A 17,176-nucleotide genomic window follows, 5' to 3' on the forward strand; every position below is an offset into this window, starting at 1 on the left:
AACTACGTATTCCGAATAAATTTATACCACATTGGAAAATTGAAAATCTCAGGTGGTATATGGTGTCCAGAATCTCGAGAGCTTCTCAATTTCCTGTATCGTCGGCTCGTGAAATGTACGCGCGGCTAAGAGAGAGTTCATTTTAGCTTGGACGCCGACACTTTCCTTTGTATTCCGCTCGAACGCTATTCTCCACCTCCTGATTTGTTGAAATCCCTAATAGAATTCCTGTACGTTTTAAAATTAACGATTGTAAAATCAGGCTGCCACGTTTTGAAGCTAGTTATACATTTCAGAAAAACTTAAATCGAATACAAGTAAGAAAATACCTAGTTGTTGTTATTTATATCAATCATCATTGTAAATATTGTTGATGAAATTTTTAAGGCAAAGGATATTTCTATAGCGTGAAAGAATATCTAGATTATAAGTTTGACACAGATTTTAATATGTGGCGGATTGTGCGGATTTTTTTAATTTATATAACTGCTATTAACTTATAACTTATAAATGCTAGCAAAAAAAAACGATTTCATTTGATTTGAATACGCAAATTTTCTGAGTTTACTCCCTAAGTCCCTAGTAAGCTGATATGTGGCGATTGTGCTAGTATTTAAATTCTTTTCACAATGACTACTGATATTTTGTTCGGCTTTCTTTTTAGCGTAACGTTTCGTTGTCGTAGTCGAGACTAAATTCGAGGAAACCTGGCGCGCTCATGTCAGTCAGCCATGAAACATTTTATATATACCTACATACGTAGCGAGATAAACGCGAAGGTTTTTTGTGTTGGCACACTACATTTTTTTAATCTAAGTTGCAAAGTCTAATTTTATGCCCTTTTAAGAGAACGTCTAGAACTATTTATATTACTTATAACTTCATATCATTTTTGTATCGACCACAAATGAAATACATTAGTTCCTCCTCTAATTGGTACTCTTGCAATATTATTACATACCACATCATATTGTACGTGGCTCCACCCGTATTCTACTGTCGCAAGGCAAATGTATAAAGGGAGATATCACGACAAGTGCAAATTAAGTGCTGACGAGACGAATATATTTAAATATTGCACAATTGTAGACAAACAATTTTCAGAAAACTAAAATAATACGTTAACAAATGAAATCTTCAATGAATTCGAAATAGATAAAACAAGCCGCGCCCTGCGAGATAATCCTTATCCACATTGATGTGATGGAGAGACTACTCGTCTTTATTCCCTCTTACACCTATACATTCATAGGACACGCACACACAGAATAAGATTTGAAAAGTGTTAAAAACATAGTAATGAAAGATATAAACAAAAAAATATAACGTTAAATAACTGTAGCAATAATCGAGAATAAGTTTTATCCATTTAGACCAGTGTCGATAATTTTTGAAACCAAAAAAAATTACAGTAGGATGAAACCCATTAGAAATGCAGGGGAATATGATCAAAATGAAAGGAAAAATAAATTACGGTCGATCCGAGTTCGGGAAGTGGGAGGGGGTGACTTTTAAGGGGGAAAAATTGTTTATCTTGATTTCCGGCGAAACTACCAGTCCTATGGAAAAAAGTTAAACGGCAAAGTTATAGGTCATAAAACGATCTACAACTTTAGTATTTATAATTTTTTCACATAACCTCAAAATTTAGGTGAAATATTCAAAAAATCAAGTTTTTGGTTTTTTATTTATATCTTTTTTAAAAAGTTTTTTTTTCTACGGAATTTGGTGAAAACTTACCTTATTATGTCCCAAATATACTGTAATTTATTTGATTAAAAATATTTATTTTTTCGCCTCATTTTAACTTAATATCAAAAAAGCACCCTAATTTTCAATCGAAAATTCTGACGTCAAAATTTCAGCTTTTTTCAAAAAGTTTGGGGGCTTTTTGTTCGTTAAAATATCTACTTTCTGATGGTGTAAAAAAAAATATACATTACTATAGGAAATATTATTAGAAAATGCAAAAAATTGAAAAAACCTCAAATTCGAAAATTTTCTTTTAATTATGTACAATTTTGAGGTACATATTAAAATTTACACTTTAATTACTCAAAAAACGTAAGATTTCATGTTTCATTGATAAACGAAAACATTGAAAATTAAAATATACTTCTATAATTAACAAACAAATAAGTTAATAAAGTTAATATTTAATAAGACATCTACAATATTTTGAAAAAGTTGAAGAATCTTCTGTAAATAATACAGAAAAAAGATATAAATAAAAAACCAAAAACTTGGTTTTTTGAACTTTTCACCTAAATTTTGAGGTTATGTGAAAAAATTGTAAATACCAAAGTTGTAGATCTTTTTATGACCTATAACTTTGCCATTTTACTTTTTTCTATAGGACTGGTAGTTTCGCCGGAAATCAAGATAAACAATTTTTTCCCCTTAAAAGTCACCCCCTCCCACTTCCCGAACTCGGATCGACCGTAATTTATTTTTCCTTTCATTTTGATCATATTCCCCTGCATTTCTAATGGGTTTCATCCTACTGTATTTTTTTTCATTTTTTACTATTTTTGAAGGCTCGGCACTGGTCTAATTAGAAAATATTAAAATAAAAAGTCAGCAGTTAGTTGAACAACCAATTGAAAGTTAATTCTTTAGGTAGTTCTTACAGATAATTCTGTAGTTCCAGAGACTGGTGAATCGGTGTTAATATGTGTAATATTAAGATATTACACATATTAACTAAATAATTATATTCATATTTAAGTTTTTATTTGACTGACATCTTTAAACGAGCAATTCTTATATATATATATATATATATATATAATTGGAATCTCGGAATCGGCTCCAACGATTTTCATGAAATTTAGTATAGGGAGGGTTTCGGGGGCGATAAATCGATTTAGCTAGGAATCATTTCTAGAAAATGTCATTTTATTTGTGTTTTATCAACTTAAACATAGAATTGCTCGTTTAAAGATGTCAGTCAAATAAAAACTTAAATATGAATATAATTATCTTTATTCGATAATTATATTCATATTTCATAATTTTATAAGTATGTAATTAGTACTTAAATAAAATTTCCAAAAAACACGATTTATAAAAAAAAAATACCGAGCTAAGCTCGGTCATCCAGGTCCTGTTATATAATAAGTGAAAATTCATATCACTAATAGTTCTAACAACGTTATTAGGGAGCCTTGCCTTGGGCACCTAATATTGAATCGTACATTTCTGTCGCAGAAATAATCAGTTTCGTGATATTATCCTCATTACCGGTTTTAAGGCCACGGCTGTCTTAATGTCAAAAGAGGACATGATGTTCGTTTCGGTAGACCTATATTTATCTAACAAGCTAGTACAAATCATCACAATCGTTTTTAGGATATTCTTCTTCAGTAGGTACAAATTTCCACTAGCTCTTCCTTTATTTGTCCTGGTACTCATTTTAATTTTAAACATATTATAATTTTAAATAAAATAATTAAACTAGACACTTTAAAAATGTTTGTTTTACTCATTTTATACGCGGAATTACACTGTTTAGTAACCTAATGAATTTATAATAATAATAATTTATTTCAAGAATATGGTAATTTATACAAAAATGTGTAAGGTGGTATAATCGTAAGTTCGCATATTCTACCACCACACACAATGGTACACAAATTTGTCTTTAAAGGAATTTTACATTTGACATTATTAGTCATATAAATTGGTCAATTCTTATATTATTTGTATCGTACAGTACACAACTACAGTGTGTAATTGATAAAAATTTAATAATATTGTTTTTCTAAAAGTAATAGACGTCCTTATTATATTATATACTCTACAGCCTTCCGCAATGAACAAAATATCATCAATACTGTCAGTTTTCCGTCTCATTCACTCGCACAGGTTTTATACTATTATTTTCAAATTTCCCTACAAACATAATCTTCGGGTCGGCAATGAGGAACACAAATGAAATGAAAATAATTACCTGATTTCGTGCAGTCAATCGGAAGTGAAAAAAAAGTAAATGAGAAATTCTTGTTGAAGTGTGCAAATTGAATTGTTGAAGGATGCCTTTATTGTAATGTGTATAATAATAACCCTCTAGAATCACACAACGCCTTGTCTATGGATCAAAAGCTCGAAGAAAGAACGAAGTACGAACAGTAGTTATTCAGATGTTCTTGACTCATAAATGTTTTTTGATGCATAATTGCAGTTTAGTAGCGGTTTGCCACTTCGCAGCCGACCCTCGGCAAAATGACTCGGCATCATTTATGGAGTAACCGAGTCAAATTAAAATTGTGAGATTTAATTAAATATGTAAATGACTTGTTTTAAAATCGTCTGGCGCTTTCTTCTGCAAGAAAGCACCGTAAGCTATTTTTCCATAATATTAAAGTATCATATTATATTATCTAGAAGAGGGTTCCTCGAATACTATGCATTGTGCGTTATATTATCATTCCAAATTGTCTCAGAAACAGTGACTACAACATTGTTACCGTTATAAAAAATCAACCAACCATTCCTCTATATTGTTAAGAGGAATGATTTAATTGCTATGAAGTAGTAATTAAACTACTATATATATACTATAGGTACTGTTGCATTTATAAAATGTGAGTAGCTATGTCTACAAAATCTCTTTTCAACCAATATTCGTTCATTGAATTTTCACCGATTCAAATGTACATCACAAATTGAACTCAAGCCACCTAACATCTAATAAACTTGTTAATTAGCGCATTTAAATCGGTTTTATCGGTTTTATGTGAGTCCGGCTTTTCACCGAGCGTCCTATCCATCGGCATGCCTTTCAAAAGAATAATAATTTTAGGGTTATTTTTTCATCGACCGGCGGCCGGTCGGCGTCCGCATTTTATTGCACACTATTCCGGCGAATAACGCTCCGAGGGAGCTTAATGGACCGGCCAGGGAGGCACCTCCACCGCCTCCACCACCTCTACCACCGCATCGGTTGCGAATATTCTGTTTTTGCTTCTGAATTAAAGCTTTTGCTAGGCTAACCGCTTATTAGTGGCCCGTGTATGGCTGTATGGCTTTTCATGCCACAGTCGTGGTTTGACGTCAATGGCGACATTGAGCATCAATTATAGCAAAGAAATACAAGCAAGGTTTGTTGGGTACGGAACAAAGTTAATTTGCTAAACACGTGTTTGAATAAATACACAGCTCAGTGACACACATAAGAGATCTAACCAACTCATACGTACAGCCTACTCTAGAAAATATATAGAATTCATTCAAACAGTAAACGACCTTTCGATAGCGTTTGTTCGACTTGTAATGATTGCAATGGATGAAGTAATTTCCGTCCTCGTTACTGGAAATTGTTGTTTCTCTGTCAATTTTCTTCCTTTAAAGTATTCAATGCGTCAAATACGTATGACTCGAGGTGTGCGGCATCTTTGAGTTATACACAAATACGTAAAATGTCGTTTTTTATAGACTAGTTGTTCTCCGCGATTACACCTGCCTTAATTTGAGTTTTATAATATCTAGACAATTTTGTCAATGGAGTGCCCCTTATATGGGTAAGGTAAGGTTTTTTAGCCTCGATAAATGGACTATCCGACTGCATAACATATGCAGCAGCAGAGGAGCATCAACTGTTACCTGCGAAAGTTAACAGCAAAGTTGTTTCCACTTTACCTTCGATATTCCTTTGATCGTCATAAGACGTAAAAACATAAGGTTAACTTATTAATATATAAAATATTGTTTAACTATCTACAATATCCCTTCGTGCAAACTCAATATTTCAATTATATCCAAGGCCAATATAATATTGTCAAGGCCGTAACGCCAAAATCAATATTAGTTATTAAATTATCTTACTTTAATAATCACAACAATTTAAATAATCTTAAACTACCACCGTAACCACGCACGCTGTAAAGCACGCGAAACGTCGGTTTAAATTTAAAATTATGTACAAATAATTATAAGTTTAAATATAATAATACATATCTATAATCCGTTAAAAAAGTGTTTTTCTTTAAATCTTAAACTAAACGTTAATTTTTAAGTCTTCCTACAATTGTTAAATGTTACAATTATTGCATGCTATTATAGCTATATAGCTAACTTGACATATGGGCGTCATGTGTTTCCAGCTGTAAGAAACAGTTGACGCTCATGTAATAGTTTCTATAGTAAAAAGCCAACAGCGATCTGCTGTCTTCCGCGCTGCACCTGAGGGTGGCGCCGGGAGCCCCGTTATGCCCGTGGGCTTGCGGGGGCTGTCAGTTTGAGCCCCGCTAAACGGCGAGGCGGTCGTTGTGGCGGGCCTGAAGCGGCCCTGGGCCTCGTAGGTGCTGTGGAGCGTCTTCGCTCTTGCAGCACTCGCTGTTGTGTGTCGGTGGGGCTGGGGAGTCCCCTCGCGACGGCAGTAGGGCGCGCACCTGACTCGCGGTCATAACTCGCGGACACGAGGGAAGCCGAGCGAGGGACCTGCGGACGAAGTCCTTTGTGCGCGCCGATTTACCGGCGGGAGAGTCCCAGCCTATTTGTTTAACATTAGTTGTATCGAAAAGAAACTTTAGGAGGCATCAGAGTACTCCGCGCGCACCAGCTCGCGCGTGAAGGCTCGGTGGTGGTCGGGAGGCCTGGTGTGGAGCGGGGCGAGATTCTGGAGGTGCTGGAACATCTGGAACATCCAGGCTCTCTTGTTTTAGGTCTCGTTAGATCGTGGAATACCTTACGTAGCGCAGCCCGTCGACGATACGCGGCAGTGTGGTGCTCTGCACGGCCCGCAAAGCGCAACACTGCGGCGCTAAGAGCGATGTTTCGAAACAGTTTGCCCACTGTTGCTAGAGCGAATATTTAATATAGCGACATCTATTTTCGAAACGTAAAACTTACGAAGGATAATATGGGTTCTCCCTGGTTCAAAGTAGGATAAAAGCACAGTTATTATAGACCTTGCTGCGACTCAAGTTGACGCTTGGTGGCGTGGCAACGTATTCAGACGTAGGCCTAACTGAACAATAAGCTACTATTCCTATAATTTTTTTTGTCAAATTTCAATTAAACGAAAATAAATTTCAACTTCAGTATTTACTTTATTAAAAATGCGAAGCACTAAAAAATGAACACTAAAACCAAAAATAAATACTAATATTTTTCGGCATTATAAAGCAACTCGATGCGCGCATCATCCTTCCATCTTTTTCTTTGCCTTCCTAGTTTTCTTTTGTCATAGCGAACTTTCTTCGTCCATTTATCTCGTCTCATAATGTGTCCTTCCATTTCCATTTCAATATTTTACTAGAAGAAACAGCATTTCTAAACTTTGTCATTTCCTCTTTTTTTTAATGTTGATGTAAATAACAATATCTTTGTTACTGCGTAATATATTGATGATTTTTGAAACGGTTAAAGCCATTAAGTCTTTAGGTCAAGTTAAATTTATAAAATACTTGTTTTTTTTGCTATAATGTAGTTATTATAGGTCTGTTTGCAAATCAACGGACAAATGGGGATTCTATAATTAGCGCATGTATCTTACCGTTAGATACTAAATTGAATTGAGTATCTAATCTACATCAATCAAGATAAACGAACTGAAAAGCCGGAAATCAATTTTGACTTGTTATCTTCGGTTTCAAAAATTTCGTTTAAATTAACGTAACCTGACCGCCAGGGTCGCACTGATTAGGAAGTAGATTTTCCAATCAGTGGCCAAATATTTAATTGTAATTGCAAGGCCGGAACCGACCACTCTTCGCCCCTTTGCTTGCCCCTGCACGTCCGCCTGACCATGCTTGATTTTATCGATACACGCTCGTTTCATTCATATATAATGTTATTATGTAGGTTTCTTATAAATAGGAGTTTCTGTCCTTTTAAATATCGGCAAATTTTAAAATAAAATTGAACAACAAACAAGCCTTTCAGAGCTACTGTCACGGTGGGTACAAGGTATTGGAATCGCTAAGCAAACTCTTATTACGTTTATTAATTTAGAATCACCAAAAATATGCATAATATGAACACCACTTAAGAACTCACAAGCTTACAAGCACACTTATATTAAGAGCCCGTTTTGACCCGAAAATTTGACTTGAATAAAGTTACAATTATGAAATACAATGGCATGAATATGAGACGTAAGTTTACTAATTATAAAAGTTTCTCGACCTTGGAGAAGTTCTAAATAAAAATTAACGCTATACGGGAAAGTATTTAACACAACAAGCTGACCTTGGTTGTTGAAAATCATTCGAGACACGGAGAACGTGTCTAAAAAAGGGAAAGTTTCATATAATAATAATAATAATAATTAATTTTTATTTCGAGCAACAAAACGCTAATATTTGTCAGCTCAAACTCAGTTGTGAGTTTTGTAATCGCAACAAAATAATATATTTAAATAAACAGTTTAAATATTATTATCTTTATATTTTCCTGGCTCAACGAATAAGTATCGCAATACAGCGAGGAAATGCTGCCAGTGTTAAATGTACACACACCGCCCCACAGGGCCACTGTGATCAAACTTTTATAAATTTGTATTGATTTTCATTTTGATTATTTCTATTATTAATTTATAGGTTAAGAAAATTGTAAATACTGTATACTTGAATGTAATTAAAATATTATGAAATGAAAAAAAATCAGCTTAAATAAGGTTAATTAGTTAACGTTACGGATACGATTTTTACCCGAAAGGAAGGTAAAAATATTTCAATGATGTCAAACTTAGTCTAATTAAAAAAATAAGTTATATTTTATTTGTTTGCGTTGAACTGCTATTTATAACAGTTACTGAGAGGTACAAAGGCGGCGTTATCACTTAACATCAGTTGACCGTTTGCCTCCTGATACAAAAAAACCTAAAACGATACATTTATGGGTTCCTATAATATATTCTAGAGGCTTACTCGGTATACTTAGAAGGTGTGAATAATAAATTAATTTTTAAGATATCGTTTATTTGTCGTTAAAAACATTGAATATACATAAGCTTATTAAAAATTATTGTTAAATATTTAATACAATTGGAATGATCTCGATGTTTGATTTAATTTTTGACAACCCAAAGCTGAACAGCTTAACATTAAGTATATGTCACCGTAAGATTGTAAACATCGTTATATTACAATCTATCCAGTAAGATTATAAACTATCGATAGATTGTGAACCGTATCATTATGATTGCAATTTAACGCATCATTTTTCGCTTGATTGTAATCTATCGATGGGAAGCGGTCAAATTGTGAACCGGCGTAGGACGGAATGCAACTCGCGCTCTGATTGGTTGAACGGTATGTGCCCCCGCCACAGCGGCCACACGTCATATTTGTTTGTTATTTCTATTTTTATAATTTGTGCTTAAAGACATAATAATTGTTGTTTTTTTTTAAATTTTTAATTAGAATTTGTGTTTGTAGAATAAATATTTCGTTACAATTTGTTTCTAACATATGTCAGGATTTCTAGTTTTCTATTAAATAATAAATTTATTTTATTTAAGTGACACGTCTATTTCATTTCTAAATGAAATGAGACCGACCAATCAGGAAGAACTTGCAGACAGTTGACAATTTGACGCGGGACAGATTGTAATTTAACGGTTTCACTTCGGTAGATTACAATATAGCGAAAAATGATGCGTTAAATTGCAATCATAATGATACGGTTCACAATCTATCGATAGTTTACAATCTTACTAGATAGATTGAAATATAACGATGTTTACAATCTTACGGTGACATATATAAAAATAAGACAGCACTCTTACATTTTATGTTGATGAAAATATATAATACCTTAGGATCATTAATTAGACATGTTATGGTTATGATATTTCGAATATAGGAATAAAATTATATCGGTTTCCGTTTGTTTCGGATAGTTTCACTCACGGTTAATAGAGTATTCATCTACACTGGACATGTAGCACTATTAATTGTTGTTGAACATAATTAAGAATCTTTGAAATTAAATAGATTGAAGTAAGATACAACACAAGTAGTATGTAATAATTTGTTTTATATATAGGTATTATCTCAGTCTAGGTTATCAGTTGGTATTATAATCGCTAATATAGGTAAGTAATTATTATAAACCTCCTCCTTTTTATCTATTAAAATAAAAGTGCTATAAATTTATTAGCTTTTCTGAAAACATTTAGCTTTATACATTGCACATATTAACTTATAACCTTTGTATAATATATTTAATGTTTTCTTTTTATTTATTTTAGTAAGTATCGAAAGCATTAACAAAATCCTGTCGAAACGTGTAGTTTTATCTAGATTTTAGACTCCGCCCTTGTCCAAAACTATCCGATGTTGTGAGTACGGATATAATATATTTATTTATTCCGGATATCCGATTGTTTCGGTTTCGATTACTATTATTATTAGCACAAGATTATAATGAATCGATAGGGAACTACAATAAAATATGGATTACATCATTTATTTAGAGTATATAGTCATAATAAATAATTTATCGATTACAAGTGATATGTTAAAGTTTTTGTATACAAAGTAATTTTTACTATATGAAGACAATGGAGTACAGTTTTAAATTCAATTTCAATATTTATTTTATTAGTCAAACAATGTATTAGAACTAATATAATTCGATTTTAGATTATTTCATTGATCGTTAGTTGTAATCTGTCTGGCTTTAAATAGTTAATCTCAGTGCACTATGTCGGAGCTATGTTCGTAATAACAGGCGCAGAATAATGCTTTTTCCATTCCGGCAATATTTGAACAACCAATACATAACCATGGCTGCCTACACTTTCTCTTCTGGTGCTTGTAAAGGCACACTTGCTTCTTCCATTTTCTTCTTTAAGTCTAACGCTTTATGACGATTTGTTTTTTGCTTCTGAATGAAGTGTCGGAGGTAGTGGCAGGAGAAAATGACGCATTCGCCTGCAGGTTCCTCACCGTCAATATAAACTCCTCTTACAAGAATTGAATTCGAACAATTCAAGAGAATCAGCAACGCCAGACTTACGATGTGGCAAGACCAGTTGCTTAAGAGAGGCGAATCTGAAATAATATAACTCGTTAAAATAGGAATCTGGTAGATCATTATAAAATAACATTTACGTAGTAACGTGTAAGTGGTGTTTTACTGTTTACTTAATGCATATTATTATTAATAATAAAAGAAAATCCAATACGTAAAGTGCTATTTTAAATAACAATGTAATTACACCGCGTTATAATCTGGGTTGTATATATATACGAACCTGGAAAAAAATAAATATCCAGAAATCCCCAAACCGCTCGCCATACATTGACGGTGGAAGCGAACGAAAGAAAGTGGTAAACATCAGCGATTAACAGTCTTGGGGCTCCCTGAAGTCTTGCGACAACCCACCGCATCGGCGTCTGCAGCGAAAACGTCACAAATACCATAGAGTAACCAATTATCTGTGGACAAAAAATAATATTGTTTTATTATTATATTAACTAGCAAAATCCATAGTTCACTAGTTTGCATTGTAGTCTTAGCATGTAATAACATTACTGTGTAGTGCTCTCAATTAAATATTTTTATCAAAGGTTTATTTTTTATATTATCTTCAATTATTACGGTTCATAGTTTTTTTTACGTTCAGAGCAGCGGAAATTATCAAAAATAACATAAATGAGTACTTAAGATGAAAAGTATTAAATGTCAATTACTAACATAGAAATTAAGAATTAATTTCGTTAGAAAAAAATAAATAATCGTTTTTATATCGGATATAATGATGAAACTTTTTTAATTTAATTTTATAAAGAGGCAAGTATAGATTAACATCTTCCCCGTTCGTTTCACCGTTTCTCCTAAATGTGATGTTAAGTAGGTAGGTTCTGTTTATATTTCACACACGATTAAAATAGTAATATGCGTATTGAGGGTCCCGGAGCCAAAATAAGACATTATCCAATTGTGTACACGGAAATGAGAAAATATTATGGTAACAGCCGGTCAGAGCTGGTTTGTAGTACAAAGATATTTCTACCCACGTGGAAATCAATTTCGCCGCTGAGGACTTACGAGTATGTCATTGCCAATTCATAGGTTTCCTCAGTTTCACTATATTATCATACATAATATACAAGAAAGTGCCATTCGACTCTCGACATTGTACTTATGTTCAAATTTGATTAATTATTTGAGCAATATTATAGACAGTCAATATTAAAACTAACCTCAAATTTGCACTTATTTATTAAATCTATGAAGGAATATATTTACTTACTTTGACGCTTATCATAAAAATAAAAAAAAAACCATCGCATTGTGTAATTTGTGAGACCAGACAGCGTGTCCCGTGCGTCCAAACCGTTTGAGTCATCGTCAGCGATAAATCTCGTCTCCAACTCCTTGCTCTAAGATATTTTATATCATTGATTATGTGAGGCTGCATGTTTGTTTTTTGTGTCTTCTCGATGGTATTGGTGTGACATTGACATTTTGTTGGTTATAATTAGACCATTTAAATCCGAAATTGGTCAATGCCGTACGTAATAGAGCGAGGGCAAGGAGAGGAAACGCCAATTGCCATCTAAGTGGTCACTGACTCGTGGCGAGCATCTGACCCATATGCGGAAAAATAGATCTTCAAAGACTTGGGAAAACAGGTGACCTAAGTTATATTGACAACAACTAGTTATTCTGAACAGTATTGGCGAAGTGGCTTCTCATGCCTGGCCATTGAAAAACAAAAAAGCCATTTTACAAAAATCAAATGACCTCGAATCTGATACAGATATCTGAGGTTAAAGGGTTGGTAAGGTAGCAGCACTGGTTTTGGTGTCGTAATTATGTATGTCATTAAATTTATATTTTGTAATCTTCAAGCGATTCGTAATCGCCGCGAGGAGTTTTTTTTGATATTTTATGAGACTTTGTTACGCTGACCAGAACCAGACCATTGAGCAGATCCTTTTTAACATTCTAACTGTGTGATCTAATAATATATATTAAACACCTATCTCCCTTACAATTATTTTATATCACTTGGTACTAGTGGCTGGGGCGGGTCTTGCAAAATATTTCCGCGTCTTTATTCATAATTGTATCGTGTTATAGTCAAATTGAGTATTGTATAGCGAATTGACTCCCAAGTGTGAAGCATGACATTTTTATTGGCGTTCAGCTATATGTGTATATTATATATGTGTATATATGCTATAGAAATGAAGAGTTCTATAGATGAATAGCATAGATGGGTGTTTAAAGATTATGGAATCTACTTGAAATTTGATCAAATCAATATAATAAAATCAATGCACGAATTTTTTACAATACTATTATATCTATTTGCGATATAAAAGCGATTACTGAATTTGGCTATAAATTTCTCGGATATTTTTCAGTTCAGTTTTAAATGTAACCTTATACTTACAAGTGACATCCAGTTAGATTTGACAGGGTCATCTGGGTAGAGGTAAATGTCAATCAAACCCCATAGACCTCCCCACACGACCACCACGAGTGACCCTATCACAGTCACAGAAAACAAAGAGTCCAATATGTATAGAGCTGTCTCCTTACTACTCTGTAACAAAAAAAATATGTTTTTATATTTAATTTGTATTCATCCCATAAAATGGCGATTTGAGAAGAAGGTTTCATGAAACAACAAAGGTTTACAAAATTACTGTTGTACTCCCAAATGGTATTCTAATAACGTGGACCTATTTTTATATGATTCACGATATACATAATATAATATGAAAGAGGGTCAAGTTCATTTCACGTGACTTGATGCGACACGCAATTATATTTTATATTATTTTTTAAGGTGATTCCATTGCTAATAAATAGTAAGTATTGTTGATCTACGGGAAATTAAGTAATCAAAGGACATAGTAAACATTTAAGTATTCGATGATTTATTTCGATGTCGATGAACGTAGCGCTGCGACGGATATTTAGAGTGAGATCGTAAAGTAATCTTCGATTTGAAGCTGGTGCGACATTTCAACATTAAATTATTTACGTCAACGATATTTGTTATCACAATTAGTAAATTATTAATATTCAACTTTTAAAAAGTTTATACATAAATGGAATTTAATATTTCATATTTAATAAATGAATTAACTATATTATTACTATATATAAATTTTTATTCCTATAACAAGGATTTCCGCTGAGCTACGCGTCACTGCTGGCGGCTGGCGCTACGAATGAGCTACGGAGCGTTATATTTATTTTGCCAATATTTAATTACGAAATACAACCAGTATTTCAGTTATTCATTCTACAAAATATGGTTTCATACCGTTGTGTATTATGTCGGTGCATCAAAAAACACGGAGCCATACGGTGGTGCTGAAACAATAGTTGTAACCTAGAAAACACATCCTCTTCGTAAATTTCTCTCTCTACAAAACGCTGCGTTGATTAATCCAAGGAAATAATTATAAAATATTCTGTATTGAGTCCCACCGGCGTTGTCACCGGTGCACTTAACAGTGGATCGTCGGGCTTGATGTACACATCTAAGAAATTGCTCGACGCAATATTGCAATAAAAAATTGATAGCCAAGAAAGCCTTGCTCGTTACAGGGATAACGTTTGCGTCTCAGTGATGAATCTATTGTTGAATGAAGACGTAAATAACTTAGTTAATAATAATGACGTTTTATTCCTAACTATTATTTGGTAAAGGAAAGTCACCGTTAGGTTTAGTAGTTCCATTCCTAACGAAATAAAAAATTACTCTGATAGGCACGCGCTTGGCTGTAAATCAGTTTAATCAATGGAACAGACGCATACATATGCCTTCCCGTTAAATTAAAGAGTTATAGTTAGAGTCTGTAGTAAAAAATTAATAGCTATTCTAACGTGGGTCGACAAATTTTATTGACGCTGACATATATTTTCTTACCGAACAAGGAAGTTGTTATTTTCTTTCGTAAATTAATCAAAACCATTTAGAAATTGGCATGATTTGGGATTTGAGACTACGCAGAAGGTATTATCGCACACTCGCTCACGCACCAATACGCGCATATTACGACCTTCCAACAATCTTTATACAAAACGTGTAAGAAATAGCTAAAGTTAGTAAGACCTGTTCCATGTATACATCATACGTATGTTGTCAAAAAATCTAGTGAAATTTCATGTTTCCTTTAAAAGTTTACTGCTTTGTTGAGTAAAAAATTGGCTTATTTATCTCCGTGGAAGCGGGTTTAATCCAATTAACATATTACCAGGACCCAAAAGTCTCCAACGCATTAAGAAAAGTTCTGATCAAAATAAGACTAATAACAAACTTGAGAGTGTGCAACACGAGGTAAGTCTAATCTATTCATCATATTTTTTTTTAAAATAAATATCAGTGGTTGAAGGTTCCTGTTTCCCTTCCCAAATTCCTTAAATTATTCTGAGGTATATGTGTTTGAAAATGTTCTGGACGTTAGCTATGGACTAGAAGTTATCCACTGTGTATATATTGTTGGTAAGATTAATATAAATATTATATGAACTACAAAGATACTTTGGTATAAATATCTAGACTATGGTTGCTCAAGCTCAGTCAGACCAAAATGCTCTATCTTCTAGGTTTCATCAAAATCTGCTAATCATTAATATCTCAAAAACATCTTATGTAATATTTAGAGGCAAAAAATAAAAGCATTCCTATCTTTCAACCGTTAAAAGTTCAAGACGTTGAAATCACTAACAAAAAATGGGAAAAATATCTGGGTCTCAGAATAGATACATATTTAAAGTGGAACTTTCATATATCACACATAATTACCAAACAAAAATCAAACTTATAGGCAGATTTTGTAATGAGAAATAAAGTTCTCATAACCAACATTATAAAGCCTCCAATGGGAGCGAGTAATTGTTTTTGTGACAATTGTCTAATGCAGTGCGTAAATTGAAAGATGTTTGACATTTGAATTGATATAATACGCGAATATAACTTCGTTATTTCCTTAAATAATTTAACGAACTTATACAGCTTGATTCTTTTAATTATAGTTTTTTAAAGAAATAAATAACCTATATTTTTTATATTGAATATATTGTTACAATTTATATACCAACCGTTCTAAACAAAGTAGGAACAGTGAAAAAATCCTTAGGTGCATCAACAAGAACAGCGAACGGGGCAGCTGATAAATTCCTCAGACTCCGTAACGCTGCTAGCGATAACGTCGCTGCTGCCGTGATGTAAATGACAGTTGGTGCACTACCTTCCGTGAATGCGTCGAGAAGGTTCCGAACTCCTCGCCACACGCCAACACACGCCAACGCAGCCACATAAGTGTATAGTCTCGAGAGCACATAATACGTAAATCTACCCTTATCAGGGCGTATATGCTTGCTCAACAGCGTCTGGAATACGCACAAAAAGAAGTTCACGCACCAACCAAACACGAGGGCTACTATCCCGCTGTTCACAGGTTCTTTAGGCAGGACGTAAAAGTCCATCAGCGACCAGGTCCCTCTCCAGTAAGTCACAACCGCGGGGGCTACTACAGCACTTCCGAACACCTCATCTGCGAATTTTAAAAGCAGGCTACGGGCCCGCGAGCCAGTCGCGAGCGTGTCGCCTAACCCGGCCGTACTCCCACGCATCTTTGACTACGAGTGCACACAACGGGTCCCGAACGACTACGAATCATTTATATACAACGGAATGGGGCCTCGTGTGACGTATTGTTAGGATCTCTCCCACCCACAACTTTCTTCTTCTTCTTTACAATCATAACGCAACTTCTTTTTTCTCCCCGACTGTTTGAAGATAAGCTTGAGATTGTTGGTTCTAACCTGCTATTATAACATAGTCTGTAATGCCGTCTGAACTTGCTTGTAGATATAACAGGTGTTTGGTGAAGATAGATGTTTTGTAGTTGCCGTTCGTATAGTTATTTGTTTGTTACCAAGACAATAATACAATTAGGTCACGATATGACCATACAATCATTTGATAAGTTAATTTAGGTAACAAATGGACTTAATATTATACAGTTCTAAAAATTTAACTTAAACCCTTTTTTTAACTTTTTACACAATTGAAAAATCTTAGGTATGGTAACTTACGTAATTACATAACATAATTATTGCTGGAAATTTATTGTAGTAAACTTTGTTAAAAGATTTAAAAAAATTTCATCACCTAATAACAGTGCAAGTCGTTAAAATAAAAAAAGATACTCGTTACTTAATTTAGCTCTAAATAAGTAGCGATAAGATA

The 17,176-nt window shown here is 33.6% G+C and overlaps 1 protein-coding gene across 1 annotated transcript; it reads right to left on the reverse strand.

The window, feature by feature from the left end:
• Window positions 1-9,681: 9,681 nt before the first annotated feature.
• On the reverse strand, window positions 9,682-16,662 carry LOC110997473. Its single transcript, XM_022265642.2, has 4 exons — window positions 16,024-16,662; window positions 13,358-13,510; window positions 11,207-11,390; window positions 9,682-11,003 (listed from the first exon to the last, which is right to left on the reverse strand). Exons 1-4 carry the CDS (start codon window positions 16,555-16,557, stop codon window positions 10,744-10,746), a joined length of 1,131 nt encoding a protein of 376 aa, XP_022121334.2. The 5' UTR covers window positions 16,558-16,662; the 3' UTR covers window positions 9,682-10,743.
• Between the last annotated feature and the right edge of the window lie 514 nt (window positions 16,663-17,176).

Source organism: Pieris rapae, chromosome 1 (genome assembly GCF_905147795.1).
Source record: "Pieris rapae chromosome 1, ilPieRapa1.1, whole genome shotgun sequence".
Classification (NCBI taxonomy): Eukaryota; Metazoa; Arthropoda; class Insecta; order Lepidoptera; family Pieridae; genus Pieris; species Pieris rapae.